Source organism: Linepithema humile, chromosome 3, assembly GCF_040581485.1.
Source record: "Linepithema humile isolate Giens D197 chromosome 3, Lhum_UNIL_v1.0, whole genome shotgun sequence".
NCBI lineage: Eukaryota > Metazoa > Arthropoda > Insecta > Hymenoptera > Formicidae > Linepithema > Linepithema humile.
In genome coordinates, this window is record NC_090130.1 from 20,990,972 (window position 1) to 21,005,549 (window position 14,578).

General features: G+C 39.3%; 2 protein-coding genes across 7 annotated transcripts in view; one reads left to right on the forward strand and one right to left on the reverse strand.

The window, feature by feature from the left end:
• The window catches only part of LOC105668686 (uncharacterized), a 181,078-nt gene that overhangs the window by 1,807 nt on the left and 164,693 nt on the right, over positions 1-14,578 (forward strand). The gene's annotated exons all lie outside the window — the stretch shown is intronic.
• On the reverse strand, positions 5,501-14,493 carry elB (elbow B). Its single transcript, XM_012361152.2, has 2 exons — positions 14,006-14,493; positions 5,501-11,328 (listed from the first exon to the last, which is right to left on the reverse strand). Exons 1-2 carry the CDS (start codon positions 14,066-14,068, stop codon positions 9,856-9,858), a joined length of 1,536 nt encoding a protein of 511 aa, XP_012216575.1. The 5' UTR covers positions 14,069-14,493; the 3' UTR covers positions 5,501-9,855.

Here is a 14,578-nt window from a genome sequence, read left to right on the forward strand (position 1 = left end):
CCTATTATTTTGCTGTTCATTATAACAATTACCTGTTGATGGCGCGGAGCGACGAGATGGAGTATACCGGCACGCAGGGAAACCGGCGAGAGAGTAATGATTGAAAATAACAGGAATCACATAAACGTACAATCATGCAGCGCCGGGGTATTCTGGGAGGGTCGTCGGAAATGATCACAGATTTCAGGGCAGTGCGATCACTCGGTTCGAAGACAAGCATTATGATAATGATGCTCATTATACGATCAGATTATAGATTATAGAATTATAAGCCTGTTATGATAAATCATTTGTCTTACTGTGGCCATTTTTCGTTACGCGATTTAACGGCCGTGCTCAACTGCTTACATGTTTGACTTTGTTAGTATAAAAACTTATTACATCATCTTTAAATTGCAAAAGATGACAAGTTGCAACTTGATATTTTTTTTTCTAATTCAGAGAGGATGTACGTTCGATTATTACTCATATTATTGCATCAATATCTGAATTTTTTTTTAGATTTCTAATAATTAAATATCAGCAACAAGTAATCAAATATAACGTTAGAAAACGTGTCATGATGACTGATTTTATCGAGTCTTTAGAAAGTGTTTAGTCCCTGCATTCTAAAAACTGCAAGTTGTCTATTTAGATCTATTTAATATATCAGAAAAGTGATGATATTACACATTATTTTGTTTAATTGTTTAAACTGAGAGAAAGCTGAAAGTGGCTATTCGGTGTTTTTTTAGCGAACGTTTACCGTCTCCTGTCCGGTACCGCTATCTGTTAATTTTAGTTTGGAAACTACATTATCATTATTTATTTCCCTATCGGTAAATGATGCTACTATTTGGTGCATATCCGTATTATGTTACTTGTATATCAGTAATTTATCTCGGGAATGTGAAATTATTATTAATACAACGTAATTTCAAAAATGAATGCAGGTGCAAAAATAAATACAGAAAACGGCAGCCATTCTACAAAAATAGGCTTTTGCAAGCTTTTCTCTGGATCAGATTATTTTATTAACAGCAACTATATATAAAATAAAAATAATATGCAGTAAAAAAACAATTTATGAGAAATGATAGATATAATATTTTTTTATCAAACTGAGAGTATGTTTACTCAGATAAATACAAATATTCGAGCAAATGTATATTTTTTATTCACGGACTTTTCGAATTTCAATTTCTAATCTTTTAATTTTTTAATACCATTTTAACCTATTTATTATATGAAAAATGATTAAAACAAAGAACGTTGACATGTCGGTTTTGCTTTTACGGTTTTTGATAAGTACAACGGCTGTCAGACAGACAAATTGTTCTGTATTAATTGTGTCAGAAAAAGATTAATGAGGAAACATACACATGTGAATACAACGTTGAGCGTTGGGTAAATTGCTGAGTCAGAGAAAGGATAATGCAATGCCATTTTATACCGAAGTCACGTATATATGTGTTTTGCGTCTTTCTCGACGATGTTAATACATGCGTTTGAAATTTTACAAACTTCTTGATTATTGATATCAACGACATCTCGTTAAACAGAGACATGGCAACAGAAATTAATTGTTAATATTACACAGTATTTTATCTTACATAAAATCTATTGATTTTAATTGCAAGCACATGATTTCCACGTTAATAATCGAGAAGAACTCGCTCGAACAGAAGGAAGTTGCTATATCAACGATGTCCGTTATAAAATAGCGGGGTATTGCGTCGACTATTGGGAATTGAATGGAATATCGCGCGGGGCGCGCACGGCAGACAAAGAAATCAAAGGACAGTTAGCTTCCCGGAGCGATCCTGTATGCTATCGGTTTTACTCTTCGCTGGCCGCTGTTGCAGCGGGCCAATTCTCACCCTAGCCGAGTCACCGAGGCTCTCCGCAGTCGTTATAGGTATTTGTACAACACAATTTATCTCGCCCCGGGGCCACGAGCCACAATGACGATCGCGCGACGGCTCCGTCAATTCGACTCGAAGGAAATATCCGCCGTAATAATCGATTACCGGCGAGTGAAAGGAAGAGAAATCATCGGGGTCGAGAAATTCGGCACGCATAACGCACGTTTACACACGTCGCGTAAATCGCTGTATCGCGGAAACGTCGAAACTTGGCCGCACGCTGCGTCATCGTGGGATTAGGGTAAACAATTACTCGGCAGCACACAAGATACAAAGGATATAGAATTGAATGAGTACATTAGCGATATTGCAGAGCTATTGACAAACAAAACTTTCAGAATATTTAATATCTAATCAAATAGTCGTGTCATAAAATTACGAATATATCAACAGAATATTTTCAACATTCGGAATACTGCGACGAATAAAATAATTGTATTATAGAATTATAAATCGCGTGATATTTTTCAAACGCATCATAACTCTCTGCGTCAAAATAACGACTTCTTTCGCGTCTCGACGATTTCTTTATTTATCGTCGACTGAAGATCTGATTTTCTCAATTCTGAGAACGCACGACCCCGGCGTACTGTCACCGTCGGCTGTCCGCGTCCACTTTCGTGTTTACATGTATCCGAAGATCATAAATAAGCCCGCGCGGAGCGCCGGACACGATCGTTCGTGCACGGGAAAACTTGACTAATTGCGAGAAACCACCCTGACGTCGTTCGCTCGTTTCTTTCGTCGAGATATCCGCCGTGCTCGCAACCACGCCGCTTCTATTCCCACCTTTTACGGTCTTGTAATATACAGTTGGAGCACATCGCGCGGTTTTTCGTCGGCCGTTCATCATTCCGAGACTAATCTCTTCTACTTGGGCTGCGCTGACGCATCGTTTGTCTTGCCCTTAACATCGTAGGGTAGGTAGAGCCGCATAGTACAAAGTCAGGCTTGGGTTTGTCTGTCCCGCATCCAATCGCACGAACGGGAGCTTGTCCGCAATAACTCCCTGACCCTGACTCTAACTTTTTTACTCCGAATTCACGACCCACGTATAGCGTAAAAATGTGTTTCTTTGATTTTTATTACTTTCATTATTTGTGAAATAATACAGCTCATAATCCGATCGATTTACTTTCGTATGTGCTGCTTTTGCGATAAATTTTTTTAATTAATTATGAAAGAAATGAATTAATCATACGTATCGCATGACACTATTTTCTAAATGGCTATCGTAAACTGTCGTGACTAATCGTCAACGCAAACAACCTCGTTCGCAAGACCGAGTCGATTTGTGGGGTAGTTTTCGAAGAAATCCGCCCGAGGGTCGAGTGGTGCGAAATGACGAAGCCTGCGGCCACGTAATCTCGTTTAGCGAAGGTAATTGCTTCCTAATCGCGCACTACCAATCAGCCTAACAGTGTTACGTTGTCTAATTCGTTTATGCGGCAATGTTGTATCGGCCTAACTCCCTCACGGTTCTTATCGAAAGGCCAGATTACTGGGGTTCTTTTACTCAACTCCCTTTCCACGATTCGCCCTAATTCTGCTTACGAGCTGTCGATCCGCAATCGCATCGTCGATGTGTATGTGTGTATATATACGGTCAGTTAATTGCTCTGTGTCTGTTTCTCATTGACCCTGTTCCGGCGATTTCCGCGATTGGGGATCTTAATCTTTCGAGAGAGAAAGTAATTAACCGTTAGTTATTAGTGCCGCGTTGAAAATATAATTTAATACATGTTTATTTAAGAATTCGTTTGATATCGCGTAAATAACGATAAATTGAAAAGTTTCTCTACAACAAAAATTTTTTTTAAGTAAAAATTATTAATAAATTTTTTAAGCAACTTACGATTATTATTTACATTTTATATATTTTCTATTTTTTTTTTTGCAAATTTTGAGAAAAAGCATAGAAAAAAGTAGACATTTTATTAAAACATCAAAAATTAGAAAAAAAGCAGCAATATAAATATATGTGCAAATCAGATTTTTTAAAGTAGCAATTTCTATGTAGATTAATAAGTGTAATTTATTATGGTGATCAATTCAGCAAGCGTTTAATCACAGCAAAAATTCAGAGATGTAATTTACTAACGGCTTTCTTTTGAAGAAAGAAACTTGACGTTCGCTTCCTTTCCCACAACTTAATTCATTCTGCAACTGGTGGGGTTTTTTTTTAAATATTAACAATAGATACCGGATAACGCGCGATAGATTTGAGTTGAATGCAATATTTTAAACTATATATGGCAGAAAAACAATGTATATCCATACATACGAAAGATAGTGTGAGGGACACGATGAAACCGGTTTGTCGACCGACGAACGGAAATCATTGAATTCACTGGCGCCAACTAATCCGTTTGAAGCACTCTTCACTAAGTGCCGCTGCTTTCTTTTACCGCCTTCGATGCCTTCCCTGATGCAAAACATTGCCGGAAGAGAGCTCTTGACTAGGTACTTGATGTGCAACTTTCTTGTCACGGCCAAGAACAGCAAGTTACATGCGACGCGAAGTAGCCGCGACTATTCGACGGGAAATAATAAACATTACGCACGTCTGATGTTATGAAAATTAATACGTAAAAAATGACGCATTTGATGTAATCTTTGTTGTTGTGGAAGGTCGTCTTCGACAAACAAAGGAAACTCTTGCCGGAAAAAAATATTTTTATTTAGTGATTATATAATTATTTTTTAATAATAAAGAAACGGTAATAAAAAGAGAAGACTTCGGTATTTTAAAAGAATAAAATGTAGCTCCCACGGGCCGAGACACAAACGCAATTCGAGACGAAAGTCTTTATCGAGTGCTATTTTTTTACGTTCGGTTTCGCGGTAAACGCGGTTCGATAAAAGCTAACACGACTGAGGTTGGCCTCTCATGAATACATTATCCTTTCTAACAAGGTGAATAGGTCAAGTAGATGGAGTCGCGGCAGTCCGTCCATAAATCACTCGGAGGGCAAGCGAGATCATTCCACGTGCAAGCGCCATTCAATGCCGCGCGATTTCTCATGCATCTGCTTCCGCTTTTTGTTCCGACGTTGCGCGCCGACATCCTCCTCGCGTAGAAAGAGAGCGCGCCTCGTTCTTCTATTCAACTTATCGTAAAATTACCCTCGGTTCTGCGCTTTTTATTCGCTTCCACATTCGCGCGTCGCATGTCGTCATGTTGTCAGTGTCCGCGCGATGGAAAGACAATAATTACATACGACATGTAAATTTCGTGGAGATATCATTTTCATGAAATATTTTCATGAAATGTGGAAATTTAGATTCACTTGATATAACAACTGAGTTTTGCAATCTATAAACATGGCATCTGAATACTATTCAAGCAAAATTAATATAGACGTAATTTAAATGTTAAATTTTAAAAAGCGGTCTCTTTTCTTCTTTTTGCCGGACATTGCAATTTGGGGTTTTTTTTACACATGACGTATTTCGCTTCATTTGCAGTGGTTAAAAAAATATCGGTATTTTATACCTTTTTTCATCGCAGTTTCGTTACAGTATTTATAATTAACCAAATAATCTACAGCAGTTACTTAATTTACAACTCGTGGGTAAAATTGTACTAGACTAAATTATACATCCTCCGGCTTTATTGAATAAAATAATTGACTTGAAATGGCCATGTCGTTACATCCGTTATTAACAAAAATCAATATGTGATGTCGCTCGAAAATAACCCAGCCAACAGCCATTCAAATTGAAATCTCTATTAAACGATTACGAAATAGCAGGCATAATGATGCACGATAATTGTAGTGAGACGCGCACGCAGCTATTATTATTTGTTCATTATTTAAATATGTAATACATAATTTCGATAATAAACACATATACACAGTTACAATTACACAGTTTAGGTTTAGCTATCGAACCGCGGGGGTGACGATAAATTGTCGACGGTTGTCATTGGGAAATCGATGCTTTTATAACGCGTTAGTTTGCTATATTGCGAATGATTTATTTTCATGTAGCAACGGTGATTAAGGTCGTGCTTACACTGGGAACGCGAATGCGCTAATATTTATTCGCCGTAATACGACAGAAGCGATGACGACCACAATTTGTAATTCTCACCGGAGCATTTGACTGAACATCATTAATTCACGCGGTCGGTTAAACGTTAGGCAAGTTTAATGTTTTGCACATAGTCATTTAATATTTTGTACATGACGAAACAATTCCGTGAAAAGATTAAATTTTATAATTAGACTTTGTACAGATATTCATTCGATTTCGAAATTTTAACCTTGAAAAATCATTAAGAATAATTTATTCGTAATTATTGAATATTCATGGTTTAAAAATTTATGAGAACAATAAAAATGAATTTTATATATCGTAATGTGCTGTATATAATTAAAAAATATATATTTATATTATACACTTAATTATTTTTTTACAAGTTAACGAGTTTAAATCTTTATCTTTAATTATTTAATGTAAAATTTTAAATTTATTTTATAGATATTTTATGCTTACACATTCAATATAACGAGTATCTTAAATATAATTTACATATAGAATCATATTAAAAGAAAATATCATACATTAACTGTACCATGTAAAAATGTATTTAAAACAAAACAAAAGAGGAAACTGGAGAATTGGTAAAATTCTTTGCATGTTTGGATGCAGCGTGGCGTTAAAATATCGGTATTTTAGCATGGTATTAATAAATACGCAAATTGTTCTCTTTGTAAGAAATGAGTTTCTGTATTTCGGTCCTAAAAAGAATCAAACTCTTGAGTAACATAGAATAACAATAATAGAATAACGACGAGTTGACGTAGATAGTGACATTGGCGCGTGTGCCAAGTAAATACGAAGCTTTAACCACATGTAAAAATCAGAGATACACAGAAACAACGTAAGAATTTGAATCGTGAGCAAAGTTATCGACAATCTCAGCGTTTCGTCGATCATAACTACAACGTTGCATTATAATAAAGCTATTTACAAATTACAATATATCTCGTAATAATCGTCATTTTTGTCGTTCTTCAATGTATAATGTCATGTACACACGAAATTCCATGCGCTACGTAATATCGATAGTTACTAAAACTTTGGTTACGCAAAAATAGACGCAGATATATATTTATATATATATATATGTATATATATATTTATATATGTATGTATATATGTATAACCGAACTATTCATCACCTCATTAGGGATTCGTTAGAGTTAGACGCCTATAAACAAATGTACAATAATTACAAGGGAAGTATGACGGATATAATTTATAAATAGTACATATATAGTGATTACATCATATCAGTAATTTCCCGTCGCAAAAACGGAGGATGCTTCGGTCGAAAATAATCAAAAAGAAACTGTCGCACATCGCGTACAGTTCTGATATAAACTCCAAACGAAATATTTGAAAAGTATCGCGTACAATATTTAGTCTTGCACGATTGGTTTAGCATTTCCATGATTAATATATACCTGAAATAATTAATTACGTAACATTTCCATTTCCATCGCCTTTCAGTTGAAATCCAAATTTAGTTTGAAAAGACTGACTACTCGCGATAATAATACTAATAACAGTATAAAGCATTCCATTATTCAATGAAAGACGAAATGTATTTTGAATGTAATTTGACGTTAACATAAAAAAAGAACACTGCCATGGCAAAGTTGATTTTGCAACATAAAATTATCACAATGGTTTACCTTTGCGTATAGCGTGCGATTAAATGAATGCTTGATAAAATATTTGTCTGTCCGATTACGATTACTTTCGTTCGAAATAAAATCCCCGTAATTGCGCGTTCGTTAACAAATTCTAGTCATGTACACACTCGCACACATATAATCTCTTTCGTGGAAGCGCAACGCATCGCATTCTCTCCCTCTCTTTCTCTCCCAACTTTCTCACTCGGAAATCACAGTTAAACATTGGTTTTTCGACGTTTGGTGTGGCACTCGTCATCCGATACTGAGAGGTACGTCGGACGCAGCAGATGGACAGAGAATGGGAAAAGCATCGAAATTTATTCGCGCGCGTCATGCAATTTTTAAATTAAAATCTTGTCAGCTCTGAGGAGTTTATTAATTTTACAGCGATGCATATTGAATTGCACATGTTCAAAAGTTCGGTCTCCTCCCGTGCACACTGCCTTTTAAAAAACAAGTCTTCATGATAAATTCGTTACTTCTCGTTCTAAACCGATACGTGGCTTGTCTTCAATGTTCTTATATCCGTATAAAAATCAATTCGTAGCTCGATGATAATTCATAATTAAGTATAATTATGCATAAATTTGAAAAATTTGTAATAATGTATAAATTGTCACGAACGTATTTATCATTCTTTGTTTCACAGATGTTACTTTTATGGTTAATCAAAATTATTTTTATACTGACATAAAAATTACGAATTTAATGACAATCAAAACTCCCATGCCTCGCAGTACATATTCGGGGTATTCTAATATTGAATATAATAAAATCATGAGTTTAAGCGACGAGTAGTGGATAAATGCGTCAAATAACTCTCAGCGAAGTGATGCACTAGACTTTTAATCCTCGAATAGCGAGACGTTTGTAATCGCACAAAATCCGGCGCTCGGATATTTAGACTTGGTGTAAAATTTGTTCTATTTTTAAATAAATTTTTATGTTTTTATGTTTGTTAAAATATTTATATACAAAAAAAATATAAAAACACTAATTTAAAAATTGCATGACGCGCAAAAAATAAATGCATAACAAATATTAAAACTATTGCAAAGAGTGAAAAAGATAGAACAATTTAAGACTTAATTTTAAGATTTAACTTTTAAAGATATAACAATTATTCATATTTCATGCATTTTATTTTATTTTTTTTAAATCACATTCTACTTTAAAAATCAACTGTAGTTGCAATTTATTTGCAACGTATTTGCTATCATTTTCGGAATTCAAAAAATATTTATATTATTCATTCAGTATTATTTATTGTGATATTTTTTCTTTTATTGCGATTTTTGAAACGTTCGTTTTTTTAATGAATATCTACGATTAGTATCTTTTGTATAATACTTTTTTTTTTTTAAGATTTGCATACTTAGCGCCTCTTGTTTACACTCTAATATAATTTTTTAAACAAATAAGATATTTTCAATTATTTATTAATATAGAAAACATACATTCATTTTTGTAATCTTTTTATAAAATTGAAACATCTTATTCGTATCTTTTCAAGTGAGATAAATGACGGCAAATACAAGCAAAAGATTCTTGCCACTATTTATACATTAAGTATTTATTATCCAGCCGCCGCTAAGCGAGGATTAATCGTCTTGAATAAAATTCGTAGACAATATAATCTTGACAAAATTCAATTGCGAAGCTGACTGTGAGATGAGGGTACGTAGCCATGGCGCTATTTTATCTTACTGAGAATAATAAGAACAGGTGTACATTTTCGAGAGTTTACTTTTTTACTTTTTACTTTTTATATCGCACATAAGAACCGGCGAGTGAATATACTTATCGAGTGAATATCCTCAACTTAATGTTACTGAAGAAATTTGGATATATCCTTTTCTACCTGCGTCAACATCAAAAAAGTAGTGAGTCGCATGTTAGAATAAAGTGGAGGCTATCGTTTCGTGCGCACGTGTACTAAACATTTCAAATTCTACATTAAATTTTCAATGCAAGGTAAAAAAAGCTTAGCGTACAATTGGCGGAAGACGCATCATCGCGCAATAATCGAGATGAATAATCCCACCGCGCCGATATCTCGCTCAGACAACTTCGGATTCCTTCATAATCATGCGGCAGACTGCGCTGTGACAAGCGGATCACGTGCAGAACCGACACTCTCTCCACTTACGTACTCGAATTCTCGTAAAGAAATCACAGTTTAACCGGTCGACTCACCTCGCGAGCGCGTTTTAGCTGACAAAACGCTCGTTACCGAGAACTCATTGATGCATCCCGGAGGTGGCGCCTAGACGGGGCGCGTAGAGAGAATACGGCGTGAAATACGGCGGTAATCCGGCGGCTGCGTGCGGATGCGGAGGCGGCGGTGGCGGCGGCAGCGGCAGGCCCAGTGACGACAGCGACGGCGGTAATAGCGGCGACGGCTTTCCGTACGGGTGGTAGCGCGCGGTAGCGAGCGGACTCAAGGGTGGCGTGGGATAAGATCGGGCGAACAGGGGATGAGTCGGCAAGCCGACCGGCGGCAGCAGGGACAGCGTGGCGGCCGCGATCGCGGGATCGGTCGCACCGCCACCGCTCGTATGATTTCTCAAATGCTGCAACAATTCGTCCGACGTGGCGAATCTCTTGCCGCAGTACGCGGTGTCTCCGGCGATCCAGCTGCAAACGTAGGGTAGTTGCGTGCCAGCGAGCGCGGCAAGTTGCGCGTGCGCGAATACCGCACCAGCCGTGGTGAGCGGCCCATAAGGCGACACGCTGCCGGGCTTGTTGTGATCGCACTGAGCGCACCCGGCCGGACAGGAAGCCGTCGGCGTCGCGCTCGCGCCCGACGGCAATTTGCCATTGGTGAGGCTGGTGAGGTTGGCGACGGCAGCGGCGGTGCTCGCCGAGCTCGACAGTAGATGCGGGTTTAGTTGGCAGCCGGTGCAGTAGGGATCGCGGCATATCGGTACCAGGCTGTCCGCCGGTCCGCCGGTGGTTTTCAGTCGCGCGTAACCGAGATAAGGATTGGCGGCGACCAGGCCGTTCTTCAGGGCCGCGTGATGCTGCGACATGAGCGAGCTGGCCATCACGTCGATCGGCAGCTGGCCGGGCGCGTAGCTCAAATAGGCGGCGGTGGAGACCGGAAGACTGACACCCGGCTTGAACGTGCCCAATGGGAGGTCCTTGATAGATGGATCGGTCATCGCCAGCACGCCGGCGGGACTGTAGGCGGGTTTAATTTGTAACGAGGGACTACTGACGGCTGGCTGATTCGCGGCGGCCTCCATTGCCGCACTCGAGCACGGTATCGAGGGCGCCGAACCTCTGGAAGCTGGCGAGTCCCGCGCGATCTCGCCGTTCGGCGTCGCCGTTTTTCTCCCTTGCGGTGTGACTGCGCGCGTCGACGCGGCGCTCTGATTACTGGAGCATCTCTTGGCGGGTGTTCGGGAACGACCCGATGTCGAGTGACTCGACGCCGATCGCGGCTCGTCAGGCGTCGATGCTTTCTCGCGCGCTAGACACGATTCGTACGGCTTAAAACTTGTCTTCGTGGTTTCGATCGCCGGCGTTGGCGTCGTCACCGACACCGTCAGCACCGGCGACGACTTGTCGCGCGATTGCTCTGAAGTTTTCGATGATCTGTTACTCGACTTGTCCAAGGAACTTAGTAGCGACTTGTTGGACGGTGGATCCGCTCCTATCTGGCTGCACGTCTGGGCGAGCAACGCGAGCGGACTCTTCTTCGCATCTAACTGAAATCAGAATATGAGAAACATGAAGTGAAACTTGTGTTTATGTAAAAACACTTTGGTGAAATGTTATTTAAAAAAATAAGTCGAATTTTAAATATCATTAATCCTTGACATAAATATCGCATTATTTTTGCTTATATTTTCGATAATGGAGGTTCTTAAAAATGCTAATTGTGTAATTTGCAATTCTTAAGTAAAATAACACGCGAATGTATTTCTTAAATTCATTATCTCTTAAAATAGAATTAACGTCAGTGTTCAAGCACGATGTTCCTCAACATAATAAATTTCTCAGCTACATTTAATCGTCAATTCAACATAAATTGGCTCAACATTGATAGCGCAACTTTCTCATATTTATACGCACGATGTAACCAATTAATATTAACTGACTTGATAATAATTAATATTTGACGGTTTCAAGTTTAATCCGGTTCGGTCGACCTCTTTCCGAATACACAGTGATTTTCGATCAACAGCTACACCGCAGTATACGATCCGACAACTCTCGAAACTTGGCGCGTGACGCGTCTGGATGGAGGCAAGTCCAATTAATGACGCGCAAACCGCAATCTGTAGCGCCGCGTCACTCATTCGCCGAGTGAGAAGTGACGTGGATGAAGGGTGCGTCGGACAAACTTATTCGCCGGAATGCTTGCCCTTTTTATTTCATTATTGAGAGCTTTTTCACGCGCGAACAGATTTCTAGATTTTTTTTTTTTTCTGACGACCTGCCATATCAAAACTAAATTAATTTTACTAATAATACGATAAATCTGATGCAATCTCATTAGTCTTTACGTTATTTCGATAACGAGCCATTTTTCTCTTCGTTTATTATTATTTGCAAGTAATAATTTCCGTGTCGATAAACTGACTGTTTAATCCGAAGGAAGATTAATTGCACGCTATAATTCTTAAGAAGTTGAAATACAACGCGTCAGCGGTGCGGAACGTCGTTGATAATCGTCCGCGCATAATTCTTTTTGTCGAGAGCGAGACGTATCGGGGAGATGTAATCAATATGCGATTGCCCGATAGTGACGTCATTAGCGCGTAAGTGCGGGAATTTAATATCGGCGCCTTCGCGCGACTCGAAATGGTCACGTTGATGCACTCGGTATAATTAACGTATAGAGGAGCGATATTTCTCGTCGACTGATACGTCCACCGAACAGATGTTCCGCCGTAATTAAAATGCAACGATCATGCAACACTAACCCGCCGCTCACGGTCGGTCGTACTAATGGCGCGACGCCGACAGATATTAATGCCGTGAATTGCAACAGGCCATTACGGCAACGCAAAGCTATATATTAATTGCGCTCGTGAAAGTTAACGGGAACGTTCGAACGTAATATTTTAATCTGCTAATGCCGCCCGCCGGCTTTTAATCGTCGCGACTAATTTATACCCTTTATGACGAACGCCTTTCCTTTGACGGCGCGCAGCACATTGTACGAAATCTTTTGTATTCTTTTTATGTACGCGGTTATTTTCTAGCCGTAAATATTTTTTTCAATTTGAAAGAAATATATTGCGAGGAAGTGAGGTTTCCACAGGGTTCGTAGAATTTTCCCAGAGCGAAAATAGAGTCGCATACAGAAGATGAGAAATTATGTTTTTGTTTGAGATAGAGAAAACATATTGTGCGTAGTGTCTAGCGCGGCAAGGACGCATAGCTGGTCGAAGTTTTCATTTTCTCGCAGCAAATAGCTCAACAATTAATTGTCTGCATGATGAAATACGTTATTTCGAATGTAATAGAGAAATTTTATCGCTAAACGTAAGCGCATCAAACATCATTAATATATTCGACAGTATCGCGGTATCGCAGAGTCGATCGAAACGCATTATTCCACTCGCTTTTTCATCTCATCTCGCGCGCGCAACAATCAGCATTGTATTACCGAATCACGTTTTGATTTATGACACGCGTAAATCAAACGTGACGCATACCGAGACTTTTGCCAACACTCGCTGTCCCCAAAATAGTTTACAGGAGTCCGGGAGCATAAAACGCGGCGCGCGTGTTTCCGTCGGGATTAACGAAACGACGACAGGCGACGTTAATGAGCCGTTGGGAAAGATATTTTCAAGCGAGACTTATGCATGCGCGACATTTCGAATGTGTTACCAGTCGCATTTACGTTAATAATATAAATGTAGCATGGATATTCGTAACATAACATTAACGAGTATACATTAAAATAAAATCTCTTTTAATCGTTCTTTCGATTTTTCGTACTGTTACTTTAGTTTTTGACATCTCTAAAATGTAAAAAAAACAAAAACTAAATAAGATTCTTTATTTTTGTTTAAAAACTATTGTAAATTTATATGCAAGCATTCATCTATAACGTATAGAATCGTCTCACTTTAATGCGCGAAACGAATATTCCGCAAAAACTGCGCTTGCATTGTTTTCTCGAAATGCACAAACGACCGTGAAAGAGTAATGTTTTATTCGCACGTGTTTAATAATTTTACCGCGTGCTAAAACGACAGTTGTTAAAATATCGCTCGATAAATACGAAGGTTTGAAGTATTCCAAGATGCATATCTCCGGCAAATTGTTGAATCGCGATGTAAACAAGGAAATTACGGAATATAAATAGTAGGTTCCGCAAATAGCGGCGTAGGAAGAGGAGAGAAAAGCAGATAACGCGAGACTAACCGTTGTAGGTAGCGGCGTGAGGTATTCAGGACGGAGATACTGATTCGCGCTGGACGTCAGCATCTTTCGCGGTCGATCTTCGCTCGCACCGTCGTTTGTACTCGGCGAAAAAAAACACCACTTCTCTACCACACTCCTCGGCTCATCGGCGGCGCCGATTCCCGGGATCCGCCGCACTTTTTCTTTCTTATATCCGTCGCGGCAATGAAACAATGGTATCACTCGCGAACGGAGCCATGCACGAGGCCTGGTGGCCTTCGGCGATGAACGGCACTTGCTCGCGTGCGCACGATACACGCGTTTCCTTTGATCTCAAAGCACCAAACCAGGAAGGGGATAAAGCACGTCGAAGCACACTGCGCCAATGAGTATCCGCTTTTCGGCATGCGATAGAAAGAGGAAAAAAAAAGACTCGCGCGATACAAACGTACCGTGCACAATACAATATTAGAGAAGTCGACGCGGTGAGCCTCGACTCACAACTGAAGAACCGCTCTCGGAGCGGTCGACGTGGAGCGCGGTTGCCCTTCTCGTCGCTCGACCCTCACCATTCCATCGTTCAGCTGACTTCCC